This window comes from Epinephelus lanceolatus, chromosome 7, assembly GCF_041903045.1.
Source record: "Epinephelus lanceolatus isolate andai-2023 chromosome 7, ASM4190304v1, whole genome shotgun sequence".
Lineage (NCBI taxonomy): Eukaryota > Metazoa > Chordata > Actinopteri > Perciformes > Serranidae > Epinephelus > Epinephelus lanceolatus.
This window is the reverse complement of record NC_135740.1, coordinates 33,180,616-33,199,170: the sequence shown is the minus strand read 5'-3', so window position 1 is coordinate 33,199,170 and position 18,555 is coordinate 33,180,616. Positions and strand designations below refer to the sequence as shown.

Below are 18,555 nucleotides of genomic sequence, written 5' to 3'. Positions count from 1 at the left end.
TTATGAGAGCAGAGACTTTTTGCCCCTTTGTCCTTATTTTCATACCCCATTTTGTCACGGATCAAGGATTCATTTTTCAGCTCCTGATGTACTAACACTTTGTAGTATAAAAAGTCCAAATGTGTACTTGTCCAGGCGTGTGTGTGCAGAGGAGCATGTGTGTTGGTATATATACATATGTAACAGTCAGAGCCTGACAGAGACCTTTTGAACTGGAAGTAGTAGTTGGAAGACTCAGAGGTGATCAGGTAATTAAGTAGATTTGACCCCTTAACTGCGTGGTGGGAGGAGAGGAGATGCAGTGTATGATAGCGAGGCAGCGGGCTACATATGTATATATGGTACAGTAGAGTGAGCAGGTGAAGAGAGATTAAGACGAGATACAGCGATAAGGGTGAGTTGAGCTGAGAGGAGGACAGAGTCCATCACCTCTTTGGCCTGGCATATTGAAGACAGCAGCACTGTGTTATGTGCTCACAGAGGTCACTCCTCCAATTATACATTCACAGACATCACACAAGTGCACACCCGCATGCATACACACACCTTTACACCTACTTTAATCCCCACCTCCCCCTCTTCCCACCCTTCCTGATGAAACGTGAATGCAAATCAGCTACGCTCTGCTGGCTAGAGGTGCTAAGAGGTATTAAAGGTGACGTTAAGGAGGAAGACTCGCTGCCTCTGCGTTGTCACATAATATCTGGCTGGTGCATAGGTGCCAGACTGCAGGGACAGAGATAAGTCATGGATAATGCACACTGCTGCATCGATAAATAAAACATACGCAGGCTCACTGATGACGGGTCAGCTCACAGTGTGTCTGCCAACCTTAAACAGGGTCCAGACACTAAAATTTAAGCTTTTTAAGACCTTTGAAGATCATTTTAACCGACTTTAAGACCGACTTTTGGACAAATCATCTTTTTCTTATGCAAGCATTGCAGGTAGGTCTGAAGGTTAGTATATATGTGACCCTGTGCAGAGGTAGCTTTTATGTAGGAATATGATTATTAGAGTGAGGTTATTCTACATTTTGCCAACAGATGAAGCTCTAGCAAAAGTTCAGTCAGGAAGACAACACTTGTCATGCTTAGACTATGAGTTTCTGTCTCACCCTGCCATTCACTCCTTGCACGTATGCTCACTGGGTGTTATTGTCTGGGTAGGTCAATTGAGTTATCAGCTGATTCACAATCAACCAATAGCACGGTGACACACCTTCTCTGTCAGCCTATCACCCTACTGCTCCCCATCACCATCTAGTCTTTACCAAATCATCAGGCTCATCTGCCTCAGCAGCCACAGAGTCAGCAGCCGCCAACATCAGTGTCTGGACTCTATGGGGGATTTATCCTGCTGCTGCTCAGATGTCCCTCGGTCACAAAACATCTCCCTCTGGTGTCCAAGTGCCAAAGACGTCTGTTAAATTTCAATCATGGAGTGGAACATAATGTAATAAGTATACTTTATTTAGTGTATAATTATTAGTACAATTAGTATGATTGATAATAAATCACCTGAAAACAAGAATTGTGTTTTCATTACCTTAGAGTGAGTCGTTTATATCTACATATAACAGGTCCTCGTCTACGGAGATCGCCATGTTGTACTGCCATGTTTCTACAACAGCCTGGAATGGACAAACCTAAACACTTGCACTTGATAGGGCCATTTGCATTTAAGGGTGAAGGGTGGGCTTCCCCTTCTTTTCTGTTGTTTCTTGCTTTTTCCCTTTGTGTCTCATGATAGGTTCTGCCCTCCCCCTCCTTGCCGTGACGACTGGTTGGAACAGTCGGAACCAGCAGGCGATACAGCAGCAGAGAGGCTGTGTGTGTGTTACTCGAATACTTACCTGTGTTTGAGTGGTGACTCGTAGCTTGTGTTGTTTATTCTGTTTCTTCATTGTGATTCTCCTCAGTCCGATATTTGATTAAAAAGATCTTTTTTCATTTCAAAAGCTAAAAAAAAGTTTTCAATAGGTCGCTTGCTGTTGAAAATGTCATGTCGACATTTTCTGGTTTTAAAATCCGGCCCTGTTGAATTTGTAAATGAACAGCCCTGTCATAGCGTTCAAAGTCTGGAGCTTTGAACGTTTACTTACAATGCTGGACTGTCTTGGACCATAGGAATGACATATCTAACTGAAGACAATTTAAGATTTATTAAGGACAGACTGTTATACCCGTTACAACAGCTGCGATGACTTACTGTAGTGTGAGACTTACTGGGGTTGGGAGGAAACAGTGTGCAGCTCTTGCAGTGGATGATCTCCTTGACAACTGGTGCATCCTGGGAGAGGGGCGGGGGTGCCAGGCCCAGGCTGGGCATCATGGGATTTATGGGGGTAATGCCAGTCATCAGCCCGAGACCGGGGTCAAAATCTGGATTCGGGAGAGAAACATGGATGAGAATACATAACAAGTAAAAGAGGAGCAGCTGTTCGGGGAAGCAGTGACACACATATTAAGAAATTAGCTTTTGTGTGTGAACTGCTCGTCAGTCACTGCTAACCTTTACAGTGACATCATTTGAGCACATGCTGGCTGTTTCATGTTCTATTTTACATTGTGTACTTCCTCCATGAACACAGAGCAACACTTCTGTCAACAGTGGTGACACACAAGCAGTTTATAAATAACTGAATATATCAGGCACTCATGAATTAATCATCTGACACGGAACATGAATATATAAACTATTTTTACTTAGTCTCTTGTCTTTTTGGCGTTCTCTCTGCTGGTGTCTGTACTTCCTCTCTTGAAATCTCTCACTATCCAACTTTCACACACACACACACACACACACACACACACACACACATACACACACACACATAATCATAAACTATTATATTCTCGCTTGCTCCCTATCTCCTCCTCTTTAGTTTTTGAATGATGACCTGTAACATCACAAAGAAATTTCAGGGAAAAAAACACTTTATTCACAGGTACTGATTTAGACTGCACCTGGCCACACACAAACACACACATCCTGCCTTTTTTTTTGATATGGAAATACATTGCCCTCTCCCTTGAGTCTCCACCGCACCTGCAGCAGACAGCAGCAGAAAAATTTCCATTGTGTGCATGTGTGCGTTTGCAATGCTGTGCATGCCAAGTCTCCATCCCCATGAGTGACAAAAAACTTGACTGAGACAAAACCGAAATGAAAGAACAACAAAACACTGATGCAATGTTCGCTGAAGAGGAGGCGAAGGAGGTTTACTTTTCCGGGAGGAGTCAACAGAGAAAGAGAGATCTAGTTCGATTATGCAGCAGAGGAGTGGGAGGGGTGGAAAAAGTTATCAGCGACATGATGCTGCTGAACTAAACACCAAAAGATGAAGAGCGACGACACTCGGCTGGCTTTCTCTGTCTCCTGTTGATGACCGCGACATCCGTCTTTAGCCAGGTGACAGAGGGAGAGGAGGCAGGTGATAATGAAAACACTGTTTGGTTGGCAGAGCGATGAATGACTTCTTCTGGTAAAGTGGAGGATGGAGGAAGATGGATAATGTGGAGGGAGAGAGATAAGTGAAGCAGTAAAAGAGAAACAGAGCCATAAAATCTGATCCAATTATTATTACGGTGAACCAGGATGTAGTGTTTTCCATTAAAACAGTATCTCTGTATCCGTCTAGGGCGGTCACGGATGTCGCTAATTGTATTCTGTATTTGTTGAGAAACAAAACAATAGCTTGCTGAGGTATGGCAGCATTGTTATGAAATGTATCCTTTTCACAATAACACAATATGTTTTGTTGTTGTCTGTTTTCGGAGTTTGATTTGTTTGGCAGCTGCCTCTCAGTGTTTAATCAGTACAAGGATAAACATGAGTTAAACTTTTCCACAGTCTGCATGTTACACTGCAGTAACAGTGAGGTAACTGAGGAAGAAAGAAAACATGATGTATTTAATGTACTGCACTTTACTCTAATAGATCATTTAAAGCTCAATAAAGCTGATTTACAAAACGATACTGAAATGAAAAAAAAACTAATGGTTGCCTTGAAGCGGACAAAATTCAATAATGTACACACTGCGGCATGGTTGGAAAATGTCCAGCATTGATGAACACGAATGGCAGCGCTGTACCCCATCAAAATGAGTTGGCTCTAAGACACCAGCTTATTACTGGGGAAGTTAAAATTGGGGCTGCCTCCTGATAGTTGACCAAATGTTAGTTGTCTAGAAAGGTCATGAGTTGGCAAGATTTCATTGGTCGCTTAGTCACAGAAAAAAAAAGTGAAACTCTATTAGGTGCTGCGCCTTGTCAAAGTAAATCAAAACCTATATGACTGGACCATGTGGGAATTTAATTTGAAAGGACAGACACAGAAAGTGGCCACACTCAGCAGTCAGTCAGGAGTCACATTACAAACCAATCACAGCTGACAGATATCTTTCCCTTCTGTAAATATTCAGTCTGATAAATACATTAAATTGATCATGTTAGTGCAGGGCTACCCAGAGCTTTACATCTGTCCCACAGACGATAGGCCTACACACGCATTTGCATCTTCCAGGTGGTTAAAGATGCAGCATGTGTACGGCCCCTAATTTCCAGGGCTGGTAGCTGCGGTTATCACACAGGCTAGTTAATAACATGTCGGGCAGGAAATCCAAAGTGTGGGATCATTTTGAGAAGGTGAAGGACGAACCCAAGGTGATATGTAAACTCATCTTCATTGGTCGACTACAAACATGACGTATCATCTGAAACATGTCAGTAGCTACATGCCCATTAGCCCACAGCGTCATTAACAGGCGGCTCGCTCAGTGTGTGACGTGCACTTGTAGATAAAATATAGGCCTATATTAATGAAGGTTCATTAGTACGGTTTTGTATTTCTCTGTAATGTAGCACAGTGTTAACAATGTTACTGATACTATTCTTTCTCACACCTTAAACTCAAACCATTGTGTTGCCCCGCCTAAAATATATGATTTAATAGTTAAACTACTATCGTAAACTAATGGCCCTAAATGATGACTATAGGTCAACTAGGAATATTCTTAGTCGGGGGCAGCCCTCATGGTATGTTATGTTAACATTAATATTGTTGCACTAACATCAGGGCCATGCAGGCAGGCTTAGCAGATGCTTTCTTTGACTAAGAAAACCTAAATGAAATGCTGTAAAAATATCCTCATTATATCTCTACTGCGTTTAGACTCAGAGACATGTTTCATATGTTGCCCTTACCAAGGATTTGGAAAAGTACTATATTACTTATTCTTATTACACTACAGTCTGAAATACCTGGATGGCTTTCCACGTCTCATGGTTATAAGGTCTGTTGACCATCAGCCATGAAGTGAAAATATCAGAGATAGAGAGCATGTGTCCTGATCACAGTTCAGCCTCCTCCGCGTGGCTACTGAAATCTCTGTGAGCCGAAGTGGCAAACACACTGGATGTCAATAGAGGAAGCGGTGCCAGCATCTGTTTAGCCGACTTTGCTAACATTTGGCACCGGAGCTGAGAGCATCTGAGGAGCGAGCAGAAACAAGGCTGCATGCATCACACTCCTCTGCCCTCAGTGATGCTCTGCGGCACTCTCCACATCTTTTCCATTACCCTTCTCTATTCTAATTAAAATGAGGTTAAGACTGGGATTGTGAGAGTTTATAGTGGTGTTTGCAAGGGAGTAGGTTTTATTTGAACATGGAAGGGGGACAACACACTTGTGAGGTCTGGCGGTCTTTACCAGAAAGTTTTCAGCATCAAACAGTTTTCTGCATTCTGGTGAATTTTATGCACAAATTTGTGCCTTTTCTGCATCAATTTATGGTGTATATGTCTTTTTATTTGCCAAAATCAAAGTGCTCTGCTTCTTTCATGTCTTCCGTACTGGTGGGGGGCAAATGCACATGTTCTGTATATTAAGGGAAACTTCATCTGCGCCTCCTCAATTCACACACAGGTTGAAATTTTTCTCTGACGGATTATCTTTCACACTCGCTGCTACAAGCCATCCGGTCCCTGTATGACCAACGTGAGAGCTGCGTCTGCATACTCGGCGTAAGGTCAAACATGTTCTCGGTGGGAGTTGGCCTCTGCCAGGGTTGTCCCTTGTTACTGATCCTGTTTGTTATATTCATGGACAGGATCTTGAGGTGCAGCTGGGGGAGGAAGAGGTCCGGTTTGTCGATCTCAGAATTGAATCTCTGCTTTTTGCAGATGATGTGGTTCTGTTGGCTTCATCACACCGTGATGTCCAGCATGCACTGGGGCAGTTTCAGCCGAGTGTGAAACTATCAGAATAAGATTCAGCCCCTTGAAATCTGAGGCCATGGTTCTATGACGGAAACCGGTGGATTGCCCCTTCCGGGTTGGGAAGGGAGTGAGTTACTGCCTCAAGCAAGGCAGTTCAAGTATCATAACGAAAGAGGATAGAATGGAGTGTGAGATGGATCGGCAGTTTGGCGCAGCGTCTGTAGTGATGCGGACGCTGTGCTGGACCATCGTGGTGAAGAGGGAGCTGAGCCGGAAGGTGAAGCTTTGGATTTACTGGTCCATCTACGTCCCAACCCTCAGCTATAGTCATGAGCTCTGGGTAGTGACCGAAATAATGAGATCGCGGATACAAACGGCTGAAATGAGTTTCCTCCATGGGGTGTCATAGCTCATCCTTAGCGATAGGGTAAGGAATGTTGGGCATCCGGAGGGAGCTTGGAGTAGAGCCGCTGCTTCTTCGCACTGCAAGGGGTCAGTTGAGGTGGTTCGGGCATCTGATCAGGATGCCTCCAGGGCCCCTCCCGTTGGAGATGTTCTGGGCACGTGCCACAAGTAGGAGGCCCCAGGGCAGACCCAGAACACACTGGCCTGGGAATGCCTTGAGGTACCCCATGAGGAGCTGGAAAGCATTGCTGGGGAGAGGGATGTCTGGGGCGCTTTGCTTAGCCTGCTGCCCCCAGGACCCTGCCCTGGATAAGCAGATGGAAATGGATGGATGGATGGACGGACGGACAGACGGACGGATGGATGGATGGATGGACTGTGATTTGATGATTTCTAATCAGTACAAACAGCCAAATAGATTTCTGTTGCATGGCCTCCTTTTTAGTTCCAATCTGGCTCCTGAAGTGTTAAAATCAGACCTGTCTGCTCACTCAGATCTGACTACCATGACAAGGAGTCAATCTTATGTCATCAAACTGACACTGTTGTATTAATTGTTAATATTTGCAGTTTGGCACTGAGGACACAGCAACAGAAAAAAAGTTAAAGAAAAGCATCCATTCAGTCAAAAGTCAAAGGCACCTTTTGTCTCAAAACATGTTGGAACCAAGTGGGAGAAGAGTGGGAGAGAAAATGGACGCTATTGTTACTCTGTACACGCATGACTTTTCACCATCACTGACAGTTCATACTGGTGAGGGACACGGCTTACATCCTGAATGGATATGACCAGTCTTCTGAAAATGTGAGATATGAGCAGCATTTATAAACTGAGCATGAACACCTGTCGTGTGTATGCACTTATTCACCTGCGTGCTGTGTCTATGTATGTAAGATCTTCATATAAATGATTATCATTTCTATATTTTTCTGTCAGAATGTGATCCTGTCTGTGTCAGTGTGTGTGGTTTCCTCTTACTTTTTGTACTTTCTGTACAAAGGATTAAATAAGGCTCCATCTGACCCAGGAAAACATAGAGATCAGTCAAAAAGTCGTCTCCGGGGTTACATCCTGGCTTCACCTGCTTCTAGCACTCTGAACTCAGGTCAGCTCACTACTTTCAACAGACACGATCTGACTGCTCAGGGCTGAGTTACTCTGTGTGGATGTGCTTTCCTTCTACGCCTGCACATTTCTGTATTGTTACTTTGTTTATCTGTTTTGCTCCACTTGCTTTGCCACCGTAATCCTATCAGACTCCGAGCTGATATTCCTGTACACAAGAAAAAAAATCCAGCAGGAAAGGCTGTTTATTTGTCCTGTTGCATTCACATCTTAAATGTTGATTGAGGACAAATTAAGTTTGTATTTAGATTAAGAACTAATCTGATTAGCAGCATGGCCGACTCACCTCAAATGAAGCCAGTGTGTGTTTGTGGTGAATATTTGTTTGGGCATATCTTGAAGAACATCACATATTTGTTTAACCCCTGATCCAAAACAAAATTACAAAAGTTCACCGATGTGTCAGTGATAATTATAAACAGAACTGAAATAAGACTCAGTACAAGTATTATCAGGAAAAATGTGCCTGAATTCAATCTAAAAGCGTTAAATTACAAGTGGTGGTGAAGCAGATTGGATTTCTGGGCATATTTTGGTAGTTGGTGTTATTTTTCTTGTTTCTGAAGACAAAATAAAACACAGGGACTTCTTGTTACACATCTCACACACAATTCCAGCAGAGTAGCTGTGGAGTTCAACAGACAGAAAAAAAGATGGAGCAATACCGATCATCAAGCTAAACGTCATGTTTTAGTCTAAGTCCATCAAAATCAAAGATCGAAGGAGGTTCTTTCTTTTGCACCAACACTCAGCAATCACGCTGTCAAATCATACAATCAAAGTCCATAATGGGAGATAAAGGAATACACATTTCTCCATGCGCAGTAGTTTTTCAGCCCTGAGACGTTTCAGGATTGACTCTCAATTTTTCCCACAAATAGAAAATGTCTCACTTTCTTGAGGAACCTTTATACTGTGTGATTTTGCTGTCCAACGTTGAAAAGTGAGATTGTGAGACATATCCACTGATGCTAATTTAGAGCTTTGGGCAACCAAATTTGAGTCAAATTTCTGAGGCTGAATTTCATGATCCAAATCTCGCAATCTGACTGCTGCTATAACCCAGGGTTACAAACCAACCAACTGCAAAACAATGCAAAATAAACTGTAACGCAACTCTTCATTTTTTCATTTATTTTCCATAACCACTTATCCTGCTAGCGGTCGCAGGGGGCTGGAGCCTATCCCAGCTGACATTGGGCGAGAGGCTCGGTACACCCTGGACAGGTCACTAGAGTATCTCAGGGCTGACATATAGAGACAGACAACCATTCATCCAACATTCACAACTACGGACTATTTAAAATCACAAATAAACCTGGCCTGCATGTCTTTGGACTGTGGGAGGAAACTGGAGTACCCGGAGAAAACCCACGCTGACACAGGGAGAACATGCAAACTCCGCACAGAGGGGCTCTCCCACCTCGGGGCTCCAACCTTCCACCCTGGGTTTGAACCAGGAACCCACACACTGTGAGTTTCTTGATTCAAAGGAGCACCAAAGTGGTAAAAGTTTGTGACTACTTTGCCACATTTTCAAGAAATTAAAGCAGCATCTGTTTTTCTAGCTATGCTAGAGGTAGCTCTCGGGATGTCAGTGGTGGTTGGTCCACCACTGAAATATCTCAACAACTATGTGACTTGCAGACTGTGCAGACTTTTATGGTTCCCAGATGATGAAGTCTAATGACTTTGGTAATCCCCTCACTCTTCACATAGCACCATGAGGTTGAAATTTTTGTGGTTTCATAGGAATATTTCACCCCCAAAATGATCATTTATATATCAATTACTCAACCTGTATTACCTTGAGTTTGTGAGGGAAAACTTGCATCTAAAATTTATAACACTTTGGCATAAAAAGCCTCTGGCAGGGACAAGTAGCATGCCTGGGCAAACGCGTGTGTGTGAACTCTGCTCATGCATTCAATTGAAATCCAAGCTTGTTCACTGGCCAAAAAGCAACAAGCGTGGGAAAATGACAGCAGAACTCTTGGGCCAAAATGCATATGCTAAAAGCACTGAACATATGACTAGAGAAATGAGACTTCAATTGTGCTGCACATTTTTGTTTTTCCCAACTTGGGGTTTTCAAAGTTAAACAAACGGTGGCAGTAGTATATGAGAGAAAGACATACATGAGTTGTCACACATGTACAGAAAAAGACAGAAGTATGGCAAAGAAGTTATAAACAAAACAAAATATAATTTTTACAGATTTTTTTTTTTTTTTTTTTTTTTTTACATAAATTTATTCAGAAAAATGTCAGATTGGCCATGTTTTGTGTCATTTAAACTGGGCTAGTTAGGGGAAAGACTTAGTGCATCTTTCTTGAAGTGGTCTATAAAGGGTTGCCAGATTTGGTAGAATTTGTCTTCACACCCTCTTAATGAGAATTCAGTCTTTTCCAAATGCAGGAGGTGCATCACATCTGTCATGAGGGTAGAATGGGCAGGAGCCTGTGTTTGCTTCCAATTTTATAATGTCAATCTATGTGCTATTAGGCTTACAAATAATATCACATTATGTTGGGAGCTGGTTAACATAAGATCAGAACCTTTAATACCAAAGAGTGCTACCCATAACATCTGCACGAGAGTTTGTAAACATAGATTACATATTTTCATATAGTTTTGCAGTTGTTAAACGTGGACCCTTTTTTATTTCAATTCAACGAGAATTTTCTCTGTTTTTGGATTCTTCATTCACCCTGGAGGCACGTGTGAAAAACATTTTGTTATGAATTCAATGAAACATGGGGTGAGTAATTAATATACAAATGGTCATTTTAAGGGTGAACTATTCCTTTAAGTAAACCGTCTCAACAAACAGTCATGTCCCCTCAGGATGTCAGGCCTTTGGTAATCCATTAACTTTACATCTAGTGCCATCATTAGGTAAAAATTTTAATCTCTCCAGTGCTTCGGTTTATCACCAAACACATGCACAACTAATGATTTACCCACCAGACACAGCCTGAGCAACCGTCCACTTTGGAAAAACAATCACATGACTTTTCAATAAGTGATCACTCCTTAATGACAAGTGTAAGTACTCTCACTTTGTCATCATTACCATGGTGATTGAGTCCATTTTACAACACTCACCTGACACAACAGTCCTGTTTCTCTACATCCATCATTCCACACACAAGCACACCATCAGCGTGTGCTTAGAAGTCCTGTAAGAGCATGTGTACGTGCAGGGAGCAGCAGCACAGACGCGCGTGATGAGATGTTATTTACTGTCTCTTCTTCCAGGGGATTTTCAGCTGCTGCTGCTGCTCTCACATCGCTATGGCAACAATGGCGCTTCAGCCCGGAAGCCATGTTTTATGTTTCATCACTAACGGTGCGATGACCCAGTGTTTGAGTGGTTTCAGTGCAAAAGGGGGTCTGTAGTGAGAAACTCCTCCAAGACCCAGAGATCATGAAAGAACCCTTAAACAAAAACATCAAGAGAAACCTTCTAGTTCACCGACCGCCCACACAAGGCCGCCAGTCTCTGTGTCTGTTTATCTCTGATCTCTTTTTCTCTCGCTCACTGTTTGACTCTGGATTTTTTTTTTTAATCCATTTCTCTGTGCTCCTTCATTACTGTACATGCTGCTGCTCTAAAGCATTTACAGTACAGTACAACCTGATCTCAGCGCTTTGTTTCGAATGTAAAATCTTTCCTGGTGGTTTGCATAAATGTAAATGCATTTCAGTCTGCCTGTGTGGGAGAGGCACAGACATGAGAATAAATTAAAAAATATATAAATTTGACTACAATAAGCTCCTGGCTATCACTGCTGTACTCTCTTTTCCGCCTTGACACAACCTCCCCTCCTCTTTCCTCCTCCTCAAACTGTGATTTCCACAGTAAATGTTCCCCTCTCAGCAGAGTCAGCGATAGGTGGCGGTCGGGGGGACACGGACAGCCGCTGTGAGGCATGCTGGGTAATATGGGTAATATTTTCTGATGAAGAGACAAGCCTGAGCCTCCTGGAACTTGGCCTTTTACTCACCCTGCCAACTGTCCCCCCATCTGCATCTCAATTTCCTTCCTAATCTCTGCCTGATATCTCGTGAAAACCCATCAATTTCTATTAACCACAAGGAATTCTTCATGTGATCTGCATAGACTGCACCTGTTAAACTCTGTGAAATTTTTATGAACCACAATTTCCATCATTAATTTTTTGCACTGTTCATTTTTCCCCTGACTCTACCGTGTAGGATATTAATCGCCAGTTTAAGCCGTCTCTTGCTGATTGCTTCAGTAGATCAAATCACAGAAAATGTGTGCTTCTGTGTGTATATGGTCATGAATAACTGGTGTGTGTCAAGGGAACGCAGCAGAGACAACTGCGGGACACTCGCCTCCTCCTGTGAGCCCTTTTGTTCATTCAAAGAGGCTAAAAACTCAGTGTCAAGTGAGTTGTCGATCTGAGTCGTGTGTGTTTGTGAGTAAAAATGCTCTGTGTGATGGCAGTGTGTATGAGTGTGTGTTTGTGTGTGAAACTGTAGGAGAGTAAATTCATCCACATATTCTCCTTATAGTCTCATTAGCAGCTATCTTGTGGCCTCTATTCAATAACACTTCTAATCAGTCCAAGCCAGCCAATCAATTTCTTGTAATAGAAATATCTATTCCTATGAGCAGAGCCTATCATAAATGCCCTTGTTCTTGTCCTGGAGTGCTGGAAGTTAACTGAATTGCCATTTCATAGTGAATACTAATGCGGAGATACATTGACTATTCATTACTATTTACTAAGAGGCGGCTGGTGGTTACAGACTTGCAGCATCAGATATGTAAGTATGAAAAGCACATCTCCTCCAGCTGACTCCCAGTGTAATAAGGCAAGTAAGCACTGCATTTCAGATCTAGAGTCAGTACCAGAGGCAGTACTGAGTCATTGTTTTGCAGGTCTTAAGCAAGTCTCAAGTCTTTGCACTGATGTCCAAAGTCAAGAGGCAAGCCCTGAATCATGTCCCAAGTCCTTAACCTTGAGTATTGAATCCTAAACAAGTCGTAATGCTGTTTACCAAATGTAATGCAATCTTATCAACAAATTAAATCAAACTTAGAAAAATCATGAATACTTCTTAAATGTTGTATTTATTTGTTAAAACTAGTTTGTTGGAAGTTGTTGAATTTCCGTCGGTTATTTTCGTTTTGTATACTGCGATCCGTATTTAATTGACCACTGCATAGTGTTTGTACGCAAACAAAATTATTTTTGGTATCATTTTGTCCCTTCTTTATGGTTTTCCCCTGCAACTTGATTGGAAACTGTCGGATTGGTTTGAACAAAATGGATCTGGGGTATTTAAGGGTGCTTTCACGTCTGCCCTTTTTGGTTTGGTTTAGTCCAACTCGAGTTAATTTGCCCCCTAAGTACTGTTCGTTTGGGCAGGTGTGAACACAGAAATCGCATTTAGGTGTGCACCAAAACAACTGGACCTAGACCTTCTTGAAGAGGTGGTCTCGGTCCGGTTACAAACAAACTCTGGTGTGGTTCGTTTATGGTGACCTCAATCCGAACCAACTTCATTACCCATTGTTTGGGTTAAACATGAGCATGTTACAGTCCTGGAGGATTATTAATGTGCACCTCCTCCCGTACTGCCTTAATATGCACATTCAGCACATCCAATGCATCAAAACATTGTTTTCTAGTTGGAGCCGCGCCTCGTTTTCAAACTGTATGGTTTGACTAAAATGAACAATGACAGCAATATAGTCCACGATGAGCAGCGCTAAAATCAACCTGCGTAGTTGTCCCTCCATTGTGACATTAGAAAGTGTTTCATTTATCTTGCAAGTGCACTTGACCAATCAAGAGCAGCTTTCTCGTGCAAGGCATTTGATCTGCTCCACTTGTAAATGCTGCCGAGAGAACACGAACCAACTCTAGGCAATTATGCAACTTTGTAACAAAATTAGTCCCTGATTCAGACCAAAGCAAGACAACTCTAGGTCTGAAAGCACCTTTAGTGTCGACTCGCTGGGAATGAAAAGCACTAATGTTAGCTGATTCAAGAAATTAATTGATTTGTGGCACACTTTTTAACTAATAATACTTTTAACTAATAATACTTTTATAAGTATGCTTCGGGCAAGGTATCAAGTATTTCCAAATCAAAAGGCTCAAGTCCAAGTGAAGTCACGAGTCATTGGTGCTCGAGTCTGAAGTCATAACTTTGTACTTCAAGTCTCAAAGGTGCAATCTGTTTTTTTCCACCATTTTAGTTCACTTTTAGTACCTCTCGAACTTATCTTACTCCTATTGCCTCTTATGCTTTTGCTCATTGAATACACTTCTATCTTGTCTATTTGTATATTTTGCCAGATATTTACTCTGTTGTTTCTAAAACTGGGCCAAGCAAATGACCCTGATGCGGGAAACCCACTTGTTCTGGTTGTTACTTGTTGTGAACATTAAATTGTGGTTACTGTACTTACTGTTACTGCAATTTGAAGCACAAGAATTTCCCTCAGGATAAATACAGTTCTATTAAATTTAATTGAATTGAAGTCCAAGTTATGTGACTCAAGTCCACACCTCTGGTCAATACATCTTGTACTTTTGTGTAAAGTGACAGTGCTTGGCCCTATGAGTTAACAGGGTTATTGTGAAAAGCACGACATAAAAGTGTAGCTACAGTCTTCAGAAAGCCACACAAAAAATGTCAAGGCCTTTTTGATGTTCTGTAGAATTTAAGTTAAAAGAGTTAAAAGTTAAAAAAAAATAAAGAAGGCTGGAACACTGGATTATTACTGATAGAGCATAACTAATTACAGCTGTGATACCTATGAATGGGGCTGCATAAGAAAACAAAAGGCACCAAGAAAATAAGTGTTATGAGGCATGAAATCAAATATGGTTTAGGTTTAAAGCTGGCAGCAAGCATATTGTTTAACACACTCCCTTGTTAAAAAATAAAAATATACATCCAGGGTAAATAATCACTAATTAGCTGACAGTTTAATTCATTCACATTACACTGTCGTGCCAGCGGCACTTAGTTTCAGTTCAACATTCTGTTGCTACTAGCAACCCCTGCTGGCAGAGCTCCAGCTCCAGCAGTTTCAGTTTAACATTAAATTAACGTTACAGGAAGAAGGATGAAATATTCACTGTGCTCCTCTGTAATTTGTGCTCCTCACTGTTCTGGACATTTTAACCATCATCAAATTACACGTCTGTAACCCGTTGCGTGAGCTTTTACATGCTCTTGCTCTCCTCACGGCTATAATTTTTTTCTTTCATCACAGAGTTACATGATATAGCTTCAGTCATGTAACTACACTATTAAAAAAATTAAGACAACACCTACTTTGGTGCAAATCAAAGTGACAACAGGTGCAATGGAGAGGCAAAAGCAAGACAACCCCCCATAAGGTAATGGTTTTACATGTGGTGTCCACAGACAGTTGCTCTCTCCTTATCGTTCCTGATTGATTGTCCTCTAGTTTTGTGTTCTGCTAGTGTCCTTGTCACTACTGGTAGCATGAGGCGGTACCTGCAGCCCAATCAGACTGTACAGGTAGTCCAGCTCCTCCAGGATGGCACATCCATATGTGTGGTTGCAAGAAGGCTTGCTGTGTCTCCCAGCACAGATTCAAAAGCACAGAGGAGATACAAGGAGACCATCTGTTACACGAGGAGAGCTGGACAGGGCCGTAGGAGGGCAACAACCCAGCAGCAGGACCGGTATCTGCTCCTTTGTGTGAGGAGGAACAGGAGGAGCACTGCCAGAGCCCTACAAAATGACCTCCAGAAGGTTACTAGTGTGCATGTTTCTGACCACACTGTCAGAAACAGCCTCCACGAGGTTGGCATGAGGGCCTGACGTCCTCAAGCAGGACCAGAGTGGAGCTCGATTGGCATTCGCCAGAGAAAACCAGAATTGGCAGGTTTGCCACTGGCGCTCCGTTCTCTTCACAGGAAAGAGCAGGTTCACACTTAACACGTGACAGGCGGGAAAGAGTCTGGAGACGCCGTGGTGAATGTTATGCTGCCTGTAACATCATCCAGCATGACCGCTTTGGGAGGAGGTCAGTGATGGTCTGGAAAGGCATATCCGTGGAGGGTCCTCCATGTCATAGCAATGGTACTCTGCCTGCTGTTAGCTGTTTGTTCATGTTGCAGATGAGATCACTATATGATGCTCTACATAGGACTCCGGATTATTGAATGAGTGAATAATTTTGGACACAGCCTGAAGCTCAAACATGTATGGCTGAATCTCTCTGATGTTTCCTCTAATGCTAACGCTAGCCATCTTCATGCAACAAAAAATTAATCATAAAACGTGTCTAAAGGGGAACTTTAAAGTACAAGGAAGTGACTCAGGATTCAAATTACAGGAACTGCTGCTGACTTTAGTGCTGACTTTAAATCCAGCGCCACCAGCAGGTTGATCAAAAACTATTGTAGAGAAAAACAACGAGCCTCCAATAAGCAAAATTAGGACCACCTTATCATCACATAATCATTTAAACAGAAGAACAAAGAGGAACTGAGCATGAGAGCAATAATATTTCACTGCAGAAGTTCAACATTAGCAGACTTTAGCTCGGCCTTTTGAAGCACTGACACAAATCTAAAAAGTAGTTGTCAATATTAAGCAAACAAGAAATAAATCTTTCAGACAACTTAACTTGAGAAGTCATATTTGTGGTATGTACTCTGCCTCGTCGATGGCTAAGACTATAAATTGTTGGCAAGGTTGACCAGAGGACAGAGGAATACATGGTTGTAATCAGCACAAAAAACTGCCTTAATCTTTCTTCAGAGGACAATATGAGTTATGAGTCCTTAAGTCTCTTGAAAACTCTTGAAAAAAGCTAAATTATATCCCTGAGATAAAGTGTCTTAGACATGGCTGCCAGAGTGAATAAATCCTGCCAGATTTAGAGATGAGAGTGTCTGTGTGTTTGTGATAATAAGTGGTAGCTTGTAAGGTTGTAAGGTCAGAGAGGAAGAGAGAGATAGGAAGACAGAGAGAGGGAGAGACACACACACACCGAAACAGAGAGACAGACGTAATCATATTTGACAGAGAAGGGAGAGATGGAGGAGAACCATTTTTCTGGCTATTCCACGGCACTCTGCTGTCATCACAGTGTGGGTGCATGACTCAGTGAAATAACAACCTCCATTCAATATCCCAATAATAACACCACGCTAACATACACAACCTCCATTCACCAGCCTTGACCATAAGTATCTATCATATAGAGATCAATAGACTTCTCATCTTTATGGTCAACACAACTCAAATTGAATACAAGTTTACCTGACTGAATTCAATAACATTCATCTGTGCTGACAAAACAGTGCCTGGACTGGGTTGCCTGGGTTGTCTCACATAACCTAAAACTTCTTTATATATGTTTTTAACAAGACAGGAAAGAATGGTAGTCATTGTATAAATCTAATATGGTAACTGTAGTAAAAAGTTTGCTGGCTTACTGTTTTTTTCAGCTGTAATTCTATAATTTTATAAACATAAAATGAGGAAGGGATTAAGTTGAAACTAAATGTGCCAATCAACACGAATAAACTATAATCTAATAATTGAATAAACTATAATCCAAGCAAAACTTAAAATACCGTCTCATGTTTGTATGCCTCTGCCAACGAGTCAAGCTGAAGTTTACATCCATGTCTGTCCAGACTTTCATTGTATATGTGAGGCTGTTAGTTAACGCAAATTCCTTTTAATGGCACTAGTTTTCTTGATGCGCCAGTAATGCACTTACCTTTTGTAATTATGACCCTTGGCCCACCCTGTAGTTTGGGAAATCAGGAAATGATGCAGCAGTAATGTTAAGGATGGAAAGCAGAAACGAACCTCCGTGAGCACAAATGAATGAAGTAAAGCGTCTTCTGAATGGTAAGTTCATTTTCGAAGCTCTGTCACAGGATTCTCTCAACAAGACCAAAGTTATTCGCATTTACAAGTAATGTTACATTACTTATCACGGTGGTGCAGTGGTTAGCACTGTCGCCTCAGAGCAAGAGGGTTCCTGGTTCAATCCCAGGAGGGAGTCTTTCTGTGCCGAGTTTGCATGTCCTCCCTGTGTCAGTGTGGGTTTTCTCTGGGTACTCCAGCTCGACACTCCCCGGGAGGAGTCGACAAGTCGTGTGTTTTTTCCCTCTCTCTCTCTCTCTCTCTGTGTGCTTGTGTATGGAATGCAATCGCTGCCTCTGATTGGCTTACGCTGATAGTTTATTCTTGACTATACGCGGAGCACACTCCGCGAGGAATGTCCGCAGTCATTCGGGTTTTCAGAGTCGGGTGCGCTTCCGTGTTGTAGTTTCCTGTAAAAATGTCCGTGAAAAATCCCCGCGATGTGAAAAATACATGCCGAGCAGTCACTAAAATCTGAGCTTTGCGCGCACAGGGCTTGCAGACATCCGCTTTGAGTCCGCGTGGACCTCCGCAGAGTCCGTTCCGCGTACGTTCCGCTCGAGTATGTTCGGGCCTTGACAGACACACATCACATGTGTGAAGATATTTCACTTTCCTCCGCCGTGTCAATGTGATGACGTCATCAAATGACTTGTCAACTGAACTTCGACTTTATTGACAGATAATTCGACCTGAAAAAAATCAAAGTCGTTAATGCCCTAGTAGGTTGTGTTTACTCGCACACTGTGCGCCTAAATCATTTTCCCGGTTTGCACATATATATATTTTTAGGGGCAAATGCGAGTGAAATGCTGGCACTGCAGAGCACTTCAGCCCGCGCCCGCTGTGCTGGAGAACTTTAACCCCTGCTAATGTCAGCTGGGATAGGC

At 42.3% G+C, this 18,555-nt stretch overlaps 1 protein-coding gene across 1 annotated transcript in view; it reads right to left on the bottom strand.

Moving 5' to 3' along the window:
• The window catches only part of LOC117261436 (ecto-NOX disulfide-thiol exchanger 2-like), a 276,266-nt gene that overhangs the window by 87,776 nt on the left and 169,935 nt on the right, over positions 1-18,555 (bottom strand). The window contains exon 4 of the mRNA XM_033633837.2: positions 2,229-2,384. Coding sequence (XP_033489728.2) covers positions 2,229-2,384 — 156 coding nt within the window. The remainder of the gene's footprint in view (positions 1-2,228; positions 2,385-18,555) is intronic.